Raw genomic sequence first — 23,325 nt, 5'->3', positions numbered from 1 at the left:
GGTAGAAGTAGGAAATACACTAGAATCAGACACTTTGATGGCCTTATAATCAATGAAAATGCCCCTCTCAACATTTAAACTGAAACTTGGCTACACCTAAAACAGGAACAAAACTCCCACTGACTGCAGAGCTTAGATTTCTCTATTGCTGAGCAACGTGGAGATGCTATTGGCCATGAGGGATCTGCAGCTCTCACCTTGTCATCCTGGAGACCAAACTTTTGCTTTCAGACTGCTTTGCTCACCATTACTGATGGCACAGCTCTTCTTGCTCATTATCCATATGGGTCACACCAGAAACCTGTGAGGTGGTTGCCTGAGTGAACCTGAAACAGTCTTCAGGAATACACTCACAAGCACTATTACATTTTCTCCTTCACCACATTCAATTTCCTCTTCTGTCATTTTTTTTTTTACTTCTATATAACCAATTCCAAAACTGCCCAGCTTTTGAATTGACTTTGTGCTATCATCACCACTATAACTAGTATAAGAAACTCAGACATAGTTAGCAATATTGTCCAGACTGACAGCAAAAGGAAAGGAGGCAAAAAGCAAAGCAATTAGTATAGTCCCAAACTAAAGTCTGGAGATTAAAGCCTACTTATCCTCAAATATTATGTTTTCATATTCCTGTACCTATTGCACCAAACAGAAAAATCACCACTGGGAATGGAGCTTCCCTATTTGTTGTGGTTTTTTGTTTGTTTGTTTGTTTTTTTAGGAATACTGTGATCCTAAATTGAAGAGAAAAAGTTAGCAAATATAAATGAGCCAAAATCCCTCATTTTATTACCTCTCCTTTTCCCCAAGAGTAACAATTTGCACATGTGAGAGTCCCTTTAACAGGTGGGGGTCTTTATGAGGATGTTATAGGATATGAAAGAAAGAGACATTCATTATTTCACTTTGCTTTAATATTGCAGTTATTTACTCATTTTCTGGTTTTGGTTGTAGACATTATAGATATCAATAGCAATAACTTAAAAAAAAATAGTTTTCTGTAGAAGAAAAACCTTTTTTTAAAGGCCCACAAACCATAAGGATCTATTCTGTTGCTGAAACAGTGAAAGTGGTACTTTTGCACGTATTATTCCCATTCTTATAATAGGTATCATCTATAGAGACAAAGGAAGCGAGTATGCTGGTTAAGATTATGATCTAATAACATTCATTAGAAAGACATCAACTCATACTTTGATCCACTCTATCCTGCAGGAGACCAGCAGTGCTAGCAGACATGTACAGAGCCAAAGAAAAATTTCTCAATTTTGTAGAGAGAACTGAAATTTTCCGCACCGAGGGCTAGTGATGTCCCATATTTTGGGTGAAGGAGGCGGAGGAGATGGGGAGGAGGATTAAGGATTCAGGGTCAGGTTTGTTGTTCCTGCTTCCTTCAGGCCATGGCTGCCACTGCAGCTTGAGGCAATCACTCTGCTCATCCTTTGCCTGACTTCAGCAGCATCCACTGCACCAAACACTAACCTCTCTTACAGCAGCAACAGCAAGCTCAGCATGCAAAATAATCAACTGGGCAATTTCACCAACCCTAATTATTCTGGGCTGCTGCCTACTTAGATTAGTCCTGAAACCCATCCAAGACATTATCTACACAATCAGCCGCAAAGTCCGACATGCTTACTTCTTCTACCACTTCTGCCAAAGATGCACAAACAAGCCCTCAGTTGGAAAGGGCATAATTGTATTTATGTAAACTGTGATCATGCTGGTAACACCAGCCTCTCTATTGAGTTTATTATCAGTCACACACTAACATGTAGAAACGGCTGCTGGCAAATGCTGCACTAGTTCAGAGCACACAAGGGGCTGCCACTTACCTCTGAGGATACATTCAATTGCTAATTTTGCTCATTTGCATCTAGTTAGAAATTCAAGCCAATCTAAGTAGCAGAATACATCAATCTTAGAGACACAGAAGATTCAGTTCTTTTCAGCAAGCATGAAATACTTCATTTATTTTAATAGTGTCAATATGTTACTTCTACATGAAAAGGCAGAGCATGTGATGCCAAGTTTATTGAGTATCCACAGGTTATGTAAACTCTAGTTTTTGCTTCAGTTCATTGCAGGTACTTGAAGACAGAGATTACCTTCACAAAGCATTTCAACCTGTGCTCCTTCAGGCTGGTGTTATCTGCTCACACCAGCAGGATCCCCTGTGCCACCAAGAGCTCAGTGTTTACCACATAAGAGCTGCCAAGTTTTTCCACTTCTCACCCCATGCCACCAGTGAGGAGGGGACACAGCTGGGACAGCTGGCCCCAGCTTGAACAAAGGGGTGCCCCCTACCATACAGTGTGTTGGTCAGCAATAAAAACTGCAGGGGAAGAAAATAAAATCTGAAAGAACAAAAATTCTTCTGCAGTCCAGAAGAAGAAGACTTCATGTCTGTTCTCACTCTTTGACAAATGCATTAATCAAGAAATGGATGATAAAATCTAGCTCTTACTTTCTGTCTTCAATACTAGACTTTCAGTTATCATAAACCTCATTTTTTCCCTTTTAAATATTATCTGTTTCATCAAATTAATACAGTTTTTAGATTTGATGTAGTAAAATATTGTATTGAACTTCAACAGTCATGAATTAAGTAATGAATTAAAAATTGGAATTCCAAATAAATTTCCAATTTTCAAGTCTATAACAAATATTTAATGAATAATTTGAGTCTAGTTTATTAATCTCTATTTTCTCCTCATATAATTTTAGAATTGCCTCCCCTCACTAATTTTAAATTCACCAAACATATTTTCCCAATAAAATAAATAGTTAAATTATTGCATCATACAACTTATTCGCTCTTATTACTGGAATGGTAATGATAGAAATAACCATTGTCTTCTGATTTCTTTGATCCTCATTTTAAAGAGCAGCAAAGTGCTTAGTCTAAATGCAATTGTTTTTGAAATTGTCTTCCAGTAAAACCTATTGTTCTCTTCTCTTCTCTGTAGAGCTTTTCCTATGTGAATTTTTATTTCATTTTAATATCATTCTTTAAATAATATTAATCCATTTACACGTTTTCTAGCTCACAATATCTAGATGACTATGTTGAAAACCTAAAACAAATCAACCAGTTCTTATGAAGCACAAAGCAAAGCATATTCTAAACATAAATATAATTCTGTAATTAAAACACAGTATAATTTTGTCTGCTTGTTTCCTCACATGTTTTAAATTCAAAAATTCTCCTATTAAAAGATGGAAAAGACATCTAACTGAACTCCAGAGCATAGCAGTTAGGAGATCTGTTTAGACATTAAACTAAGAATATTTTGTCTTTTTTAGGTACACTGAGTCCTCAATTATTATTGAAGATGCATTCAAGTTTAATGAGATGAAGTTTTACCATTTGCAGCAATTCTAGGAGCCCATATTATATGTAGTTGTAAGTGTTGCCTTCTGTTTTTGTTGACACACGGTCTTAGGCAAATGCAGAAACTTACACTTTAAGATTAATACCACTGACTTTACCAGGATGATTAAGACTGCATAAAATTAACACTGTGTCTTTCAAGACAAAGGTTTCAAACACATGCAACGATAAATGAATGTTTTGAACGTAAATCCTCACCTTAAATGACAACAGAAATTATCTATTTAAATGAACTATTAAGAGACATCATAGATTCTCATCTCTCCTTCACACAAATGCTGGATGCCTTTCAAGAAATGTCCTTTGATCAAGCACGAGATGTTCTTCAGTAATACAAGTTACTGAGCTCAATAACAAATTAACAGCATGTCACTGAATGGACTGTGATAAATAGCAGGCTGTATTAGATGTTGTAATGGTAATTATTCATTCTAAATTCTGTGAAGCTATAAAAACAGGTTAGAAAAAACAGTGGAAACACTTCACAATGCCTAAAGTAGAGCATTCCTGCTCAATAAAGCATTGTCAGTTGACCAAGTTAGACTCCAGACAGCACTATACTGGTTCTATTGCAATAGTACCTAAAAGCAGCAGAAAAGGATTAGGACTCTCTTGACTATTCCTCAGCCTGTAATTTGGAAATGCAGCTACAATTTTATGCTTATGTTTTTATCATAAATAGTTCACAAGTACGTGATCCGATGGGGCTGTCTAGTTCAGCAAAATCTGCTTTATTTTTACAGGGAATATAACAGCCAAAGCATTTGGTGGATTATGCTATGTAATACCAAATTTAAACCTCTGATAGGCAGGCCAGATCCCTGGCCTTGAAAAAGACCTACTGTGCACTCCTAAGCCATCCAAGCGGGTTTAACGAGGCTTCTGACAAGCTGGCCAGGGTGAGAAAGTTTTGGGGTAGCATAGAAATGGAAATGCCAGCTACTTGGCATATACTTGTGGAACCAAAATATTTCTGCACCCCAGCAAAGCTTACCTAACAAAGAGTAAACTGGAGAGGCAAAAGTATATATCTACAATTCCAGGGGACACTAGGACATCACAAGCTGATGTGATACAGTCCAGTCACAGCTGTGCAACCCTTGAACTGCAGCATTATCCACCATGAGTCACACTGAGATCCCACCCACCCTGTCCTCCAAGAATATTAAAGCTTTTGGGAGCTGTTTTATACATAACTTCAGTTACATATAACATAAACAAACCTCATGAGGTAAGATCTACAAATGAATACAGATCCAAAGCCTAAAATGTAGGGGAAAACTCAAATCCATCAATCTTCTACAATTGAGTTGAACTCCTGTTTGTCATTTGCTATTAGTCAATTCATTTGAAAATTATTTACAACTCCTCTTGACAAATATTATTAGAAAAGATTTGGCAACTGTACTAGCTGCAATCATACAAAGATAAATCTTTAATAACTTCTACTCTTACAGCATCAGAGTTTTCAAAAGGAAATTTGAGAAAAAATATCCAGCTAGAAAGGTCTTAAGAACAAAAAATACTCAGAAAACTGTATAGAGCAGCTAAAAGAAGAATGAGGAAAAAAACTAAAAAGTTATTGAAATTTGTTTCACAAAATGCAGTTTCTGACATTTTGCTTTTCAAGCTTGCTTATCCCATTGCAATAAACTGACAAGAACCATGTAATAGTGAACAGGAGAGACAGTTTCTATGGCTTGTTTTTGCCAAAGAAATCACTTAATAATGTATTTTAGTGCATCTCTGCCAGAGGTCTTGACTGTAAGAATTTACTTATGGAACAATATTTTTACAAGTCAAAATAAGTTATGATAATGAGCTTAATAAAACTGCAGAAAGTACTATCTGAACAATATTTAACATAATTCTCACCAACCAATATAAGTAGTCCTGAGGTCAGCAGGATATAGAAGACATATCAAGAATACAAAATATATAATCTTTCTTTTGTAATCCTGTACTGCCTAGGTTCAGAGCAGTTAAAGGGAAAATCCTCTTGTGGCTATGAGTATGCAAGACAAAACAAGTTAATTCCTTATGAAAGGTTCCTATATATTGCATTTATACACAGGAGCCTCAAGAAGTTCAGCAGAACCATAGATACTAGCAACAAAATACTAACAATTCTCTCCTAAGCCTCTGCAAATTGTGTTTTTTGTTCAGAGAATTACAAAACTCTGTGCCAGTTTTCACAGTGAAATAAAATGCACACCCCAGAAAGAAGGTGATGCACCACTTCAAATTAGTGCCTTAAGTTTTTTAACATTGAACAAAGAAGACATTTTCTTGCAGACCCACTCTTCAAAATGGCTGAATTACATCTTCTGAATTGTTATGGGGATTTCAAAAAAACAAAAAGAAAAGAAAGAAAAAATCAGCCTGCAGCACAAATCCAGCAAGGCAAACTACAGCACAAGCAGCCAAGTCTCACTGATGTAGAACCTATAGACAAAGTAGGAAGTCTGACACAGTGCTACAATCTGGTTTTTTTCAAACAGTCCAGGTGATCTGCAACTGTTATCTATAATTAGCAACAAAATTACATAATTACAATGTACTTTCATAGTACTTCTTACAGCACATTTTACTGTTGTCAATAAAAAGTGAACTTCAGCTTCAGCCAGCTCTGTAAAATGCTCAGTGATCTGTATCTGTGCAGAGTCACTGAAGGTCAGTGCCTTCAGAGTGATGGGATTTCACACTCACACAACACAAACGTAAATGGCTCAGAGAGATAGGGCACTGTGTACAAGTCTCTTTCCAGATATTTAAAAAGAACAAAGGTGTTGACTAAGCATCCCATGCTCTCACTGAATTTCACAGCCACACTGAGACTTTAGCACCTTTGAAATATAAAGCTTTTATCTTCCCCTGTGATGCATGTTGTCTAATCATCTGATCTACTATGGAGTGAACACAAGGAAGGTGTTAGTAGTTATGCTAGCAAATAAGAATATTAAGGTTTTACACCCACTTTTTAGTTACTTTCTACAGATAAAAAGAGAAGGGAACAACAGAAAATCAGGCTCAGAAAATGTTGAATGAGAATCTCATCAATATGCCTCAATGTATACTATTTTTGCTGCATTTTTCCTTTCTTACAGAAAACTATTGGTGAAAAAGGCAACAACATTAAGTATATAACACATTTTTATCATACAAAGTTTGCCACAACCATATATTTTGTGAATTGAACCTACACCAATAACATGAAGTATTGGCAATTTCCTAGAGGCTTCTTCTCACCTTACACAGGTGCCATAAAGAATTCTTATTTGCACAAGCTTACTGCTTATAGAAGTCATCTTCTTCTAGAGGCCAGGGCTGAAAAGCTGCTTATCTCACAGGATATCTGTACACCAGCAGAGCCTCCACAGTAACAAGGACAGGCATAGCAGCTCAGCACACACTCACCACGTGAATATTTACCCAGGGTCTCAGCAGTCAGCACTCTGCAGCTCTAGCTATCAGCACTTTAACCACTGCCCTCAAAACTAGTTCTCATCTGTCAAGATGAGCTGCAGTCATGCTTTGGACCGCAGTGCAGACCTATCTTTAGATAAGATATGTGGTTTCAATTTTAGGAAACTAGGAATACCGAGAGGCTCTCACCTTCTCTATCACTTCTCAAGCTGTCACATGCATCACACTTTTTAATTTGCAATTTAGCCTATGATGTTACCAGTGTTGCTTGAAAGTCATACTATTATTTATTGCTTAGTGCAAATGTGGTCCATTAGGCAGCTGAGTCACCTAACAGCTCTTTGTCACTGGACATGGCCCTCTCATTCTTCTCCAGGCTGCTCCCAGCAGTGACTGCTCTTTTGTGCCAGTTCTGGTAAAGGTGCAGTAGGCCACAGTAATTCTTGTTTATTAGGGTGAAAGGGAAGTGTTCATTTGTTGCAGCAGTTCAGTTTCATACCAGTGCAGTGATTGGTCCAGAGCAGCAATCACAAGATAGGATGAGGAATGGGACTTTCATTCCAGATGACAATGAGCTTCTGGCTCACCACAGCTTGCCTTATTGAGCCACAACTCAAGAGAAAATCTTGTGCTCTCAGTCTCCTGAAGTGGCACACTAGCACTTGGTGACTTCTCAGCTTTTTATGGGGTCTTTAAATTGGCTCAGCCACTCTACTGGTCTGAGTTTCCATGAAGATTTTATACACTTACAGTGAAATTAATGGGTTTGAAGGGATTAACTTTTTCTTGCAATACTACACACACAAAGCAAATAGCAGAAAACCTTCTCCAGCTACCTCTGGTTATACTGAATTACATTTATGAAAATTTCAACTACTGACCAGTCTTGGCTTTTGTAAAGGATCATAGCGATTGACTTGAGGCAATGGATTACATATGTCAAAAAAACAGGAACTTTCAGCCCCATAAATATACTTTGTACACTGAAGAGACAAAAGCAGCCCTTTAATTATGCTGGGATGATTAGACTGAAGCTCAAACCTAATTCTGATGACCTTTTTCAGTCAAAAGCTTTCAAGAACAAATTCAATTTCTTCCACTCATCAATATGCCAGCTTTAAAAAATGGGTAATATTCTTTTTTAAAGTGTATTAAAATTGCCTGATAAAAACAGAACATGAAGACTTTTCACAGGAGCTCATCTTTTAAAAACTTTCAGTATGAACAGATTTTCAGAACTAAGCTTAGAAAAAAGTTAAATACAAATGATAATATGCAGACAAAATGGCAAAATTATTAGAAATTATAAAATCCAATGAAACACTGCATGCATTCACTTCCTAGTAGTAGCAGGAAGTGAGGTATCTAAACATCTTACATAGTGTGTCACCAACCAAGCCTTTCCTTGTTACAGATGCACAGAGAAAATGGCCTATAAATAGGCAAAACAGTAAATAGTCATGGAGGTTTGTGATGAAAACTTTTATTTGATTCTATTTAGATTATATAACTAATGTCCATATATTTACATTTTCCAAGTAAACAGATTATATAACTAGGAACCTAAAAGATGCTCATAATCTAGATGTTCAGACAGGCAGAAAGTATGAACACCAGAACTATTTCTTATAGAATGTTCCTCTAGAATATCAGTGATCTGAGTACATTTTCATAAGAATTGCTATCTTCAATCTGGTATAAACCTCAGTGTGTGACACAGGCATTTTTTATGTACATATTCATTTAGTTAATCTGTCTTTACACATTTCAAAAGACTATCTTAACATAGAATACAGTCCTGCATGAATACAGGCTATTAAGTTCACTTTTCTATTGAAACAGATGAGACATAAACCAGAAGCTCCAATACCACACATTTCTTTCACAGTCTACTTCCCCATGCTCATAAATGCTACTCAAATGTTCCTTGGCAACAAGTTACTTAATCAATGATGTGAAATGGAGAAATCAGATATATGTGACTTCCACAGCACTTTTGACAATTTAGCAAGTTAAATATTAAGTGAAATAAACTCTTTTAAAAGTATCTTCAAGTCTGAAAGCCTGTTAAGTACTGTAGCATGATCAATCAAATCATTGCCTAAACTATATGGCTTCAAAAAAGAGGAAAGGGTGAAAGAAACCATATAAGACAAAAATTAAAAATTCAGTAAAGGGAAAAAGAACCACTGAGTAATGTAAAGACCTCAATGGGTTGTACAAACAGGGACCAGGCTGCAGTGTAAGTAATGGCAATCTTGCTGGGGGAACCCAGCGAAACTTCTGTGTGATATCTCTTCATTTTCCCCTTTCTCTTTTATTCTGTAATGGTTCTGAAAACATTTAACAATGCCCAACCATGTTTATCTAGTACTTAGGACCAAAACTCTGCAGAGTTGCTTTGTCCTCAATACAGCTGAGCATTATAAGATGTTAGTATTTTAACAGAAAGCATGATACATTTTATGTGAAGTATTTTCAGAACTAAATAAGAAATTAATTTTTTTAATCCTTTCACATTTCAAAGCCACTTAGAGAACTTCATGGGAAAAAAAAGTTGTGATTCATAACCAAGAAAAAGAAATGTGGGCTAAACATTCTTGTTTTCTTTGTGCAATAGTCTTTAATCTTTCCACAAAAAATAGGACTAGTTCAGTAGAAGGGGTTTAAATATGAGCATATATGTTAGCATAAAACTTCACTCTTAAGAGAGATGTAGGTACTTTGAGTTCCAAGGAAAAATAAATTTCTCAATACTTTATGACAAAACTACAGAGCACTAATTCGATAGACTACAATGACCCAATTCTCTTCAACCATTGTTTAATATTTTCTTAATTATTGAAAAGTCATCATCACCACCTCACATTTTTTCTACCTTGCCCCTAAAATAAGGATTTCAATATCAGTGGACCAACACAGGGGAAATGCATTAATGATCCTTTGATATTAATGAAAGACATCAAAAACTTTAAAATAAATTTATAGGGTTTTAAATATACTTTCAAGAAAATATTATTATTGGAAAAAGTTAGCTAGAATTTTCACAAATAGGTGAAATGGCATTCCCAAATCAATAATCAGATTCCTAGGCAGATGGCCTGTACTGAGGCACTCACCATTCAGTGCCTGCTCAGGGCTCTGGCTGGGAAGGGTTTCTATAGAATTGTCACTGTCACTGTCATTGTCACTGGCCAAAGTGTCTCTCTCCCCTCACATTTGCACCACTGCCTTCACCACAGGACCACCTTTGCTGTTACACAGCAGCTCCTGAACAGCTGCAGCTGAAAATCCAGCCAGACACAGAAGGATGCAGACTCTGGTGCCACTTCACCCAGACTATTCACACCAAATATTTCTTCCTGGTGCCTAGATTGTGAATTGCAATGGATGAGGCTTGGGTGGAGTGAGAACTGTGAAAAGATGGAAAGAACATGCTTTCCTCTGACAAACATATGCTTGCAGGTCACACCCTCAACAATATTCAGTTTAATCTCAAGCAGCTTCTGTCACCAACTCCAGGTCTTGAATGGCATATTTAGGGGAGCTTGGGACAGCAGGGCTAAAGGACAGAGCATATTAGGAACACAGTATTCACATCAATTAGATATGTACAGCCTGTTCTGCTTACTTCCCCTTCACTTTGGTTTCTCTATTTCTCCCATACTGATCATACTATCCTTAATGAAATATACATAAAAATAACAACAGAACAAGAAAGACACATTTTTAAAGAAAATGTAAAATAGAAAAAATAGACACCTGTCGCTGTTGAGCCGCTAGCAGAAAAGGAAAACCCGGATTCTCAGCATGGCATAGAAAAAAAGCACTTTATTATTTGAATCCAACATATATATAGACTTTTCAAAGGTCACCCAGATTGGTCAGTCAGAAAGCTCCCCCTAGGCCTGATTGGCCAGGCCTGAACTGTCCAAATCTCGAGACACTGTAACAACAACATCCAAACTTTATCTCTGTTTATAAAACATACAAGAATGTTCTCATGGGAAAGACCTGTGCTAGCCACAGAAACCATACGACTGATAGAATATCCCAACTAAATAATTCTTTTTAATTAATTAAGTAAAATTATTTGACACTGGCACATTTAGTTTCTGATAGTGAACTGAAGGAGTAAAAGAATTACCTGTTAAATCAATTTAAATGTGTCATAGGAAAGCACTAAAATAATCTAAAATGACACTAAGTCTAATCTATGGCAGATGGGTTGTTCTGTTTTTCTAGAAGAATAATGATTTCAGCAAAGTATGAAGAAAATTATAATTTGAAAAACATACACTTCATGTATTCCAGAGATATTACATGTCTTTCTTTTTTTTTTCTTTTTTATTTTCTTTCTTTTTTTTGTGCTGTCATTATTTCTCTTTGCTAGGACTCCTCTGTAAAAAAGACTAAAAACATCACAGTATTTATATAAATATTCAGAAAACTTCAAAAGAAAACCTCCATGATGGCTTTTTGTTCTATCATGCTGTTGTAAAGAACTGAAATGTTTTACACAGAATCCAGCAGGTCTTCCTTCTGCCCTATCTGTGCCAAATCTGTATGAATTACTAGTACGCAACCCTGATACAAGATTTGGTTAACAAGTACAAATTTCTAACTTAGTTAAACTGAAATAGTAGTTTAAAGTAAGTGAACCAGGCTGAACAAGATAAGAATTGCCTACATTGGAGGCCTTGCATTTCCTAGGATGACACCCTTTCCAGCCATGTTTGTACAAAAATTTCTTTCATCACTACTAGGTTAAAGGATATTTATATATCCTTTATAAATAGTAAAAGGTTAAAGGTAAAAGGTTAATGGATATTTATTGATTTTATTCAGCAAATATTCAAAGATGTGAAAGGGTAGAGAGAAATCATCTTGAAATTATAACACAAGTCTCTTTTCTTTTATATTTAGATTTGGAAATGATTTTTAAAAGTGTGCAGAGGAAGCAAAAATATTTTAAATTATATTTTTAATATTGGTCACACAGATAATTCAGTGGTTTACAGTTTCAACTGAAAAAGAAACATCTTTACCTTCAGAATAGAAAATTTTCACAAATTCCAGGGTAAAACACATCTTGCAGTTAATATTAAAGTAAAATGAAGATAGGTTCCAATGATAAAAATTTTCGCCAAGGTAAAAATATTAAAAAGCATGTTTTCTTAATAATAATAAGCTTAATCTCATCTAAAACCATAGATAACTACAACAAACGCACTAAAATACTTCAATAATAACAACTCATAATTCTTTTGTTGCATCATCTGAGAAGATAATTTATCTTGTGCCCAGACAACGTTTCTGCTATAGACATAGTTCCAGCAAAATTCCAGAGTAAAAGGAAACACAATTAAAGAATTACAGTTGTAACTATTTCTGTACATTTGTATACAGAAGGTTCCAGTTGCAATTTAGGCAAGGTTTTAATCAATAATATTGAATATTAAACTTTTTTGTTTGAATTGAAGCGTCATGGAATTATTCATGTCCATTAACTTATGATAAAATATTCTATATTCTCTGATTATTAAATGAAAATATTTCTTCTTCTTTACTTCAGGAAATCCCTATCAGGGATTCAGAAAATCCCTGTCTATCCTCAGATTCTGATAAGGCATAATCAGTTACACACCATCTTTTCATCATGCATTTGATTATCTTAGAGGACAATCATCACTATTTTATAAGGAAGCTTCAAATGCTAATATTTACCATCTTTTTGCCCAGTTAGAGTCACCCCACAAAAGCTTCCTGGCTTGATGCAGTGTACCTGCGTGAATGCTTCTACCAGCAGGAGTGATAATAAGGATGAGAATATGCAGCCAAGAATTAGGAAAAGGCAGAGCTTTTTCTAGGAGGGATATTATTGTCTTATGCCAAGTTTAAATTACTGCAAATTTAAAATATTTTACAGTAGAGTTCTCTAAATACTACAGAAGATCACACCCTTTTCATATATCCTCTAAGGAACAGGGAAGTGTGTAAGTAGAAAAAGCTTTGGCAATTTTTTTTTTAAATTCTCTACAATTAAAAATTTCTGTAACTTTAAACATTATAGTTCTGTTCTCATCTATGCATCTGTGAAAAATGTTTTTCTAGAAAAAATATGATATGCAATACTAATATTTTTAAGTAGTTAGGTACTTCTTAGTCAATGTTGTAAGTAGTACTTTCAAAGCAGTGACTTTTTATTGCTTAAAAATATAAGTGTAATATTTCTTATCTCTCAATACTTATAATATTTGCACTTAAAATAGATGCAGTTCATAGGAGTAAGCTTAAAAAATGGAATAATAGAATTCTGAATTTCCAGTCAAACTCTTTATACATTTAAGTTACATTTACCTTACATAAGAGGTAGAGGTGTCTATGAAAAGAAAAATTATTTTATTACAAAAACAAAACACAATCTCCCACACTGCAATATTAAGTGAAATAATAAGAAATTTTGTCACTCACTGAAATCTGTTTTAAGAAAACATATCAAACATTTCAGCATGTTAAATAATAAATTATTCTTCTTTTGACCATTTTAAAATTTCTACTTTGAATTCTAAGGTATTTCTATACTGAAACTGTAAAAATTCAAAGCCTTTTTGTTCAACTGCAGCAGCTCCCTCCTGAAATTTTGCCTTCTAGTATAATTTGTTCTAGAGAAGTTAGACTTTCAGGAACTCTCCAACCTGAATGAAACAAATTTTAGAAACAATGACCTCATTCTGATCTAATTTAGCTCAGTGTAACTTTGAAGCCAAAGTTGTTGAAGATGTATGAAACTGGCACAAGTAGGATTGCAATCAGGTCCCTTATCTCTCTGAATTTAAAAGTGAGAGTGCTGTGACAGAATCCCACCTCTTTGGCATCTCTGCTCCTGTAAGACATGCACTGCTCTTGCAGTGGCACTCCAGAAATGTGCTTTCTGCTCCTCACACCATGAGCTACCGTACCTTTTCTAACTTGTGACAAGTATATTGTTTTCAATAGACTTAATTCTCTGTCAAAAACTAAATTGGATGTCTACAGATTGGTTTCAATACTGCAATAAACAAGTGGGACCTGCAAGCTGTTCCAGCCATGAGGATATTTTAACTTTTACCATGAAAAAGGGAAGTTCTTCATATATTTGTAAATGACCATAACACAGCCAGTGCAAGGTTATATATGTATGTTTTCAATGCGCTTAGTGACAAAGAACAGTGTGTTTCCACCTGGTCCTGCATGGACACATTTCTGTTCACACAGCCTGTGCTCTGCAGCTTTCAGTCAACAACACAGGGATGTTGAACATTTTAAGATCACTGGAGTCTACCCACATGTTGTGTTGGGGGTGTTGGTCAAAGCTAGCTGAACATGAGCTGGCAGCATGCCCAGGTGACTAAGAAGGACAGTCACAGCCTGGCTGGTATCAGCAATAATGTCACCAGCAGGACCAGGGCAGTGATCATCCTCCTGTACTGAGCACTGGTGAGGCTGCACTTTGAATACTGGGTTCAGTTTTAGGCCCCTCACTAGAAGAAAGACATTGAGGTGCTAGAGCATGTCCAGAGAAGGGTAACAAAGCTGGTGAAGGGTCTGGAGCACAGGTCTGATGGGGAGAAGCTGAGGGAGCCAGGAGTGTTTACCCTAGAGAAAAGGAGGCTCAGGAGGAACCTGATCACAGCCAGGTGAGGATTGGACTCTTCTCCAAATTAACAAGCAACAGAATGAGAGGAAATGGCCTCATGGTATGGCAGGGGAAATTTGGACTGGATATAAAGAAAAAAGTCTTCACCAAAAGGACTGTCCAACACTGGAACAGGAACAGGCTGCCCAGGGAACTAGATGATTCACCATTCCTGGAGGTATTTAAAAGGAGTGGCTGTGACACGAGTTTAGTGGTGAGCTTGTCACTCTTAAGTTAATACTTGGACTTTGTCCCAAAGATCTTTTCCAACCTAAATGATTCCATGTTTCTATGCATAGAAGTTTTTTTTGATAATGAAAATTAGCTATCATGTTTTAATAAAATGAGTGAAAGCAAACACTAAATTTAAGAACTGCACTTCTGACAAAACACAAACACATTTGCCTTTCCCACCATAGATTCCACCCACATTAGATGTCAGCCACCATTTGTGCAAACAGACACCTCTCACAGAGTGCTCTGAAAGGTGGCTGGGAGCATGGTATGCGCCTATGCCTGAACTGTTTACCATCATTGGAAAATCTACTATGTCCTACTTTACATTTAGAACAAATCAGAGCAATATTTAGAGCTATCATGCACCTAGATTTCGTTGAATGAATTCTCTTCTTCCATGTAGAGGTTGTCTCTTGCTGAAACCCTAGAGTTTGAGAGATTTGTAAAGAATTGTAGGACATTTAAGACCCTCAGATGTTTGGAGAACGTGCAGAAGGAACCCCAGCCTCAATGCATGTCACCCCTCTTGTGCCTGTGTTCTGAGAGGGGGTACAACAACCCCAGGGACCACAAGCTTTCCTGAATCTCTTCAGATTGGTCCTTTGGCAGACTGCAGGTGTGACAGTGTTGCCATAAGGAATACATGGGCAGTGGTACTGTTTGATTTTCTAAATTTACCTGTAAAGCCTGTGGACACACAGAACTAGCCTGTAGCACTCTGCTTCACATCAGTTTCACATCTGCTTCATGCTGGCTAACAAATTATGGGAGCCTTCAAACCTCCCCTAAGGCCTACTCCTTACAATTGCACTGAAAAACATCTAACTGAAAAGGCAGATAAAAAATACTCTAACATTCCCTCACAACAGAAGACACTTAAATTGGACAAGCAATGTAGAAAGGTTGGCCTAACCTGCACACCACAAAATACAGCTTTACTTGGACCTTTGTAGGTGACATAGTTCAATGTTCACTTTACTGCTATTAGCATCACAATTGTTTCCCTTTTATAAACCATATTTCTCAGTGCCTTCAAACTGAACAATGCAAACTGAGATGGTTTTGAGAAAAAATTGGTGATTTGAACAGTCAAGAACATTTATGCCATTATAATCTCTGGGTTTAGTGACAGAGGATCTATTTTACAGCCATTTAATATTTACAAATTCATAAAAACAATGCCATTTCAAGAATTGTTTTTTCTCTAACATTTTGAGCAATTTTGATCTTTCATTATTAGGGAAAATAGCAATATACCTAATATTTTGGTCCAAAACATACAGGCAACTTCTTTTTTCCTCTCCAAAGTGTATTTCCTAAGACAGGCAGGGGGTCCCATCATGGAGATACAGCCTAGAACCATCTGCTACAATTATCTCAGGACTGGTAGTAAGTGTTGTAAATGAAGATGTCTTTGCAGTTTCAGAAGTCTGGTATTCACAGCAAGAGTAAAGAAGGGTCCCTCAGAAAATGTGGAAAAAATGTAGGGAGCTTCAGAAAAATGTTAATAGCACAATAAGCAAGATTTGTTTATCTGTTATCTATTGTTTATCTGTTTATCTGCTATCTATACCCAGAAAAAGGCAGAAGCCATCTGGTAAATTGGTGTTCAGTTATGTCACTAAAGAGAGTTTCAATATGTATGAAGACCTGCACAAAATTCAGTCTGGAAAATATGTCTAATTCTGGCACAACCTAAGTTTCAGGAACACACATTTGTAATCCCTGCTATGTCCATTTAGCACTGTTCTCATACACTGTTTCCTGAACTTCTAAAGAATGAACTGGTCTGTCACACTTAGCTCCTGACCAAGGTCTTAGCATATCTCATCTCACCAAATACCCTCTCAGCCCTTCAATGCTGCCAGGTCCACATTCCTTATTCAGGGAGTCCCAGCCTCTCTTTGCAAAAAATTCCAAGCCCAGCTTACCTCAACTTAGCCCTCCTGGTCTTTTCTCTGAATGCCCTTTTCCCAGCCACTCATCATCCCTCCCAAAGTGCTGATTCTGCTTCTCAGAATCCTCTAACCTACCACTCAGGAGGTTCCAGTTCTCACATTCCCAGTTATCTTTAGAAGACCTGTGTTCTTCACTTTATCTGCTCTGCCCAAACTACAAGTCACAGGTATTGCCTACTTCATCTACCACTTTTGCTCTTCCCTCTTCTTCTACAGCCTACATATCCATCCACTGGTTTCCAGACACCAATGACATTTTGTTGCCAGTCCTAAAGTTCCTGCCCTTTCCTGCTCATCCTCCCAAGGCATCCTGATTCCCATTCAATATGCCAGTTCTCAGCCTGCAATATGACCCAAATTTCCTATTCCAAATTTATTTGCATTACAAAAACCATTTAGTATCATAAGAATCTAGCACTTCTGCAGTTGAATCTCCATTTACAAGAATTCTTCAACCACACTTGTGTTCCACATGACTTTCTATAGGGTACCAGGCTCTTGTCAGGGTGTTCATCAGCTTTTTCTGCTCGCAGTTGCCCTTGGCCACCAGAGAGCAGAGGCAGGAGCATTCCATGGCAATAGTTTTCTCTGGTCATTACCAGAAACGTGCATAAAAATAATTTTGCCTTGTCCCTCCCCTGAAAACATTATGTTTTAAAAAATCAAGGAAAAATTACTTTAAGGCAGATAGCTACTGAAATGAGGTCAGACCCAAATACTGAAAGGCACAGGCATTCAGCAATAATGGATGTTCTTCCCAGAGCTCTTAATCCAGCAGCTGGTCACTGTCTCCACTGAACTAACACAATGAAATGTCTATCTTCATTTCATATGCATATTTATGTTCCAACTTATGTATGTATCAGTTCTTTTCCTTCTGAAGATAAGCTTAAAAAGGCAAACTTTCAGTCCTTTTAAGAGTGTATGACTACACTCAGTTTTTCCTGCGCTTTTAAAAAAGTCACCATGTTCAGACTAGTTTCTTAAAACCAGTGTTAGGGCCTTGTAAAATGATGCAAATCCTTGAACACCTGCTCCTGCAGCTCAGACCCAGGTTGCTCCTCACAGCTGAGCAGTTGTTATATTTATTTGCAGAATCTGTGAAAAACTATGGGTATTCCAAGGAGAAAGAGATGGGAGAAAAATATTCTTCTTCTCTTTTGGAGAACCCATTATTACCGCATCCAAATACTCACTCTAACATTCCCACCCTTCATCATTCCAAGGCCAAATGGTTTATATTTCAGCATTACATCTTTGGCCAAACAGACTTTGTTTGTGACTTAAAAGGACAGCTGAGAAATGTTCACGTCTGGGATGTTTCTAAAGGGCACAAAGCAAGTAATTTGGGGGGAGAAGAAACTAATTTTTATAAAAGGTGTTTAAAATAGTTGCATTTTATCTATTAAGGAAATAATATACTGCGATACAATACATTATTTGGACTGCTGGTGGCTTATGTGCTGGATTCCCTTTGGTGGTATTCATGAAGAAATCACTCTGAGTGCAGGCTAGTTTACATGGTAAGAGAGATTCATGAAAATAAAAATAATGAGGTATGACTTTCTATGCCTATCTATAGCTCTCCAGAAGGCTGGATCCAGGTAGTAAGACTCTTCCTCCTCACCTTACATCTCTTCACTTCTCCCTCATGCCTAGCAGCAGCCAAATCTTCCCAAAGTCACTCAAACACTTTTCTGGAGCTTCCACTCCAGCGGGTAAAGAGCAGGGAGGAGCAGGAGGGTCTGAGGATATTATTTGGTTATGTGAGCAGGGCTGCTGAGGCTGCACCAGCTCGCTCTGGCTCCAGGCACTGCTGTTACTGCTGTTACGGCTTCCTGCACTATGCACAGTCACCTCCTCCCAGCCCAGGAGCCCCAGCAGAGGCTGGGAGCAGACACAGTCAGGAGCAGTCAGATCCTTCCCCAGTTCAAGCAGGTGCTCTTCTGTATGAAAAACCGAGGCTGTTCTCCACACTGGTTCCAGGCACAGGCCAGCACTGGGCTGCACTGACACAGTTACACTCTGTATGTCATGGCAAGGAGCTTACCCTAATTCAATCAAGATTAACATAGCATAGTGTGGAGCATTCTTTTCCTGCAAAATTTCTGCAAGCTTTTAAAATAATTTATATAACAAATATCTAGCTCAGAAATCAGGACAGACATGATATTGTCATTAACTATTGTTATCAATAAGAATGTTTTCTTTGACACTTAAAATACAGAATTATTTAAGTGAAAGCTGTAAGTTTTGTAAGATCATTATTATGACAGAGAATCTGGCATTGTACAGCATGTTTTAAACTCCCATCTGAAAGGGAGCAGAAGGCCCAACGTGTAGGCCAGACCCACTTCTTGGTGAAGTCTGGTGCATCCGTGGGACCTAGTTGTGAAGGGAAAGATTCCAATCCTGGAAAAGCCCTCAGCCATTAGGGATTTTTCAGGGAGGCAGCAAAGTGGCAATAAGTCCAAGGACAGTCAAAGAGAGACACCAGGGCTTTGGGATGACTGCTTAAGGAATCAGGAGCACAAGTGTTCTTCTCCTCTGTTCTCCCATTTTCAGGAAACGATGAGGAAAGAGAGGAAGATCCAGAAGATCAATACTTGACTCTGAGCCTGGTGTCACCAGCAGAATTTTGGGGTTTGTTGATTGTGTTTACAGTTTACATGACACCAGGCCTGCTGGTGACAAGTGGGAGTCATCTGACTCAAAAGGGGAAAAGGTTAATTTCTCAGGCATTGGCAGGGCTCATGGAGAGAGCTTTTAACTAGGTCTGAAGGGGAAAGACATGAAACCAGGCTCGCTACAGATAAGCCAGGCAGCAGCATTCCAATGTCTGAGAGACATCGTGCTAGTAAGGTCCTTCAGTCTGCTGTCCCCTTGGAGGTGGGGGATAGAGATCCATGCAGCAGCAGACACAAGGGTTATTGATGTGTTTAGAAGCCATGGAAGGGCTAAATTAGTGGTAATCAATAATCTCACAGATCTTTTCCAACCTAAATGATTCTGTGCTTTTATAATCCTAAATGTATATGCTTTGTGTGTTATGTATACAAAAATATATGGTTTGTGTATTATAATATACTACATTTCCCACACTGAATTGCCTTAAACATTTTGTTACTACTTCCCATGTATTGATTGGTCCTATTTTCCTCAAGGTTGCTTCTAAGAACAAAATCACGAACACCATAAAGTTGGTATAAGTTTTTTCTACTCATCAGGAAGACTAAGGGGGTCAAGGTTTCATCACTGTTGTTTCACATAAGTACATGCAACTGTCTGCTTTGGTCTAGGTGAAATTTCCTTCCATTCTACACTATCTTGCTCCTTACTTATCAGACTATGGTTGCTGATATTGGCATATGAAAATTCAGAGTTATTTCAGTAACTGTAGTTAATTACTTGCTTCAGAATCAATTTCATAGTAGTAATAATAATAATAATAACAATAATAATGATAATGAAAACAGTAGCGAATTTTCTATTCTTAATCCACAACAGCAGATGACCATTCAGGAGAAGTAATAAAGGTTCACTGGTATAAGAATAATAATTCAAAAAAAGCTTAAAACAACATACATGAAGGTAAACAAATTAATAATATTCATTTGATTGAGTTTAAACTCATGGTCCCCAATACTTCCATATTAAAATCATAAATTATCTTTTGATAGGCTGAAAAGTCATTTCAATCAATCTTCATTTTCTTTCTGATACAGTAACTCCAACATTAATCCCAAAAAGCACTAAAACCAAAAAGTCCTGTAGAACTACAAGGAAATGTCCATTGGTTTAAACCAGATCAGCTATTTTAAATTTGTCTCAAAACTTTAATGGTTAACTTTATACACAGGTCTTTTCCAGATCAGATACTCTTTAACCTGCAGCAGAGAGCATGAAACTGGCATAAGGTCTGTATCATGTGCTCCAGTTAATTCAACAAAAATGCGGTCATGCGCCCACACTTGATCCAGATCAAATATGCACTCATTGTGATCCAGGAGCACGCAAATCTGCTATTAATGGACATGAAACCATGGCCTTATATGACAGCCCAGCCTTAGATACTTTGCAGATTTCATTGACAGGTTTTTCAGTAGGCATTTTTTTCCTTTAACATAGCTAAATACTTATAGTGGCTGTGATGTTGTTTTCCACGTAAATCATTAAATTTAGATTTATGTAAATGAAATACAAAATCAAAAAAAATCCCAACTCCCATCAAAACAAAGTTGAGTCATCTGTGAAGGGCTGTGAATGTGGAGTTGCAATCAGTTTAAATAGCTAAAATAAACATCCAAAGTAATGAACACCAAATCAAATCTCTGTATTGAAACAATCAAAAAATCAGCAATCTTACCTTTTTCACTAACACTTTCACTTTCAATCTCTACATCATCACAACTTGTATATTCTGGAGTGGATGCCAATTCTTCTTCTGAGCTACTTAATGAAACCTGGCGCATTTTACCTCCTTTTTTCGTTTTGTGGGGCTTTGGTGGTGGAGGTCTGACAGATTCAGACTGGTCTGAGCTCAGTGAATCATTCCGTAACATGGTCTCCATCTTTTCACGTTTTGTTTTCCGTACAGCAGAACTGGGATCCAAATGGTGCTGTTTCCTTAATGAATCAGAGCGCCTCATGTCTGGTCTTTCCAGAGGAATTGGACTCCTCCTAGGTGTAGGAGGGCTATGATTTGTGGTCCTCTGACGATTGGGACTCGGTCCCTGAGCCTCTCGAGTTCTTTCCATAGAGTATGAACGCTGATTTTCCATGGCAGCCCTGCGCTCAGACGCTGATCTTTGTCTTGATGGCCGTTCCATTCTGAGCATAGACATCCGAGAATCTTCCAACTCGGTATTTGCCAATGAGACATCACTATGTCTCCGTTCATGGCGTGCTCGGGACACTTCAGCGTGGATACGCATTTGTTCCTCATACGGCTGTGGCTTGACTGGATAACGAGCCAAATTAGGGTCACTTCGGTATCGTGCCTGGTATTCCTCTTCCCTCCTTTGCCTTTCATATTCTTCCCTGTTTTGTGCATCTTCTTCATCTACCAGATACTCCTTGGAACGCCTGTGGCTCCTTCTGTTGGAATCTCTATAATCACCCAGTTCAGGTTCTTCATATAACTGAGGCCCACGCTGTGACCGTCTATCTGAATAATCTGATGGTGACCTGGGCATCGCACTGTCTGATGTAGCATACTGTGAATATTCGTCTCTCTCGTCCCTTTGGTCGTATCTTCTGCTCTGTTCTCTTGATATTGAAGGGCTTCTTTTCCTAAATAATCATGGCAAGAAAGCAGAAAGAGAATCCCGTCAATATTTTATGCAGCACAAATATAGAGTTAATGCTAGTCAAAAGATAGAATGACCAGCTGATGGAAAAAAAATCCATTCATTGCATTTCTTTGTGAAAGTGCTCTCACAATTTCTGTACTAAATTAAAGAAAGCATGTCATGCTATAAATCTGCTTATGGTGCACAATTTGAATAAAAAACAGCTTTGAAGGAAAAATGCTAATACGACATTATAAAATATAGAATACAAATACTTATGCTACTTTGTAGTCATGACTGCTTTACAAGTACCAAAATTTTATGGTGCTTTGTAATCATTTTACAACAATATAACTTGACCATATACTTCTATTTCACGGGGGTTTATAATCACCATAGAAATTAAGGCTAGAAGGATCATTCAGTTAGTTTGCTCTTTAAGCAGCAGTTATTGCTCAAAAATACAAATTTCATTTTCCAAAAACCTATAATTTGTGCCAAGGGCAGAAAACAGAGAAAGACTCAATGGCAATACCTGACTAAATCAGATGAACTCAGAATTCCTGAAGTCAGAATACAAAACATTTCTTTGTGTTGTGAAGGGAAAGAGTTTCAAAGTGCTGCCTGAGTTGACAAAAGAATCCTTCCTATCTCTTTATGGATGGTAGAAGTATTGGTCCAAGCATTTGAGCAAGACAGATACCAGAATGGAGTTCCTGTGAAAAAGCATTGACTCTTTGATGTCATTGGCACCATTTGGCCATTGACAACTACTGAGGCTTCAGAATAAGGTGGAAAAAGAATTAACAAATATTCTTCCTTGACACTGACAATTGATAGATTGAAGCATGTGATTCATTTATATGTAATATTTTCATAAAGGGTGTGTCTGGAATATATAATGAATGTTAAGTGTTTTGTTTGACACAACATTGTTTGCTACGTGATTAGAAGGGATCAGTTAAATAGGAAAAACTCAAACTGGATCGTTGATCCTTACAATCCTTGCCTTTATAAATCCTTACAGGGAAATGAGCATGTACAATGCTTCTTTCCAGACATGTGCTGATTCATGCTTGCCTTTTCACCCTAGATGGATCTGAAGAAGTTACCTGCAGGAAACAGGAGCAAAGATCACAGATGTGGATAAAAGAGACTGAGAGGTGAGCCTTCTCTGGGATAATGTAGATCAACTCAAACTTTGAGTAATAAAAATACAAATGAGAAGCTATTTTTGTGTTGTTAGTCCTTTCTTCTTATATTTAGTTCTATCTTAATAATTGAGATTCCTTTTAAAATGTTTTCTACACTCACAAAATGATCATTGATTCTGAAGTG

The 23,325-nt window shown here is 37.3% G+C and overlaps 1 protein-coding gene across 13 annotated transcripts in view; it reads right to left on the bottom strand.

The window, feature by feature from the left end:
• RIMS2 (regulating synaptic membrane exocytosis 2) overlaps nt 1-23,325 on the bottom strand; it is a 448,647-nt gene that overhangs the window by 238,251 nt on the left and 187,071 nt on the right. For all 13 annotated transcript variants that reach the window (XM_085053372.1, XM_085053378.1, XM_085053373.1 and 10 more), the window contains one exon: nt 21,063-21,988. In XM_085053372.1, coding sequence (XP_084909498.1) covers nt 21,063-21,988 — 926 coding nt within the window. The remainder of the gene's footprint in view (nt 1-21,062; nt 21,989-23,325) is intronic.

The sequence above is a fragment of the Lichenostomus cassidix genome, chromosome 2, assembly GCF_008360975.1.
Source record: "Lichenostomus cassidix isolate B80296 chromosome 2, HeHo_3.0, whole genome shotgun sequence".
Taxonomy (NCBI): Eukaryota; Metazoa; Chordata; class Aves; order Passeriformes; family Meliphagidae; genus Lichenostomus; species Lichenostomus cassidix.
The sequence above is the reverse complement of the archived record's forward strand: the minus strand, read 5'-3'. Positions and strand labels throughout refer to the sequence as shown.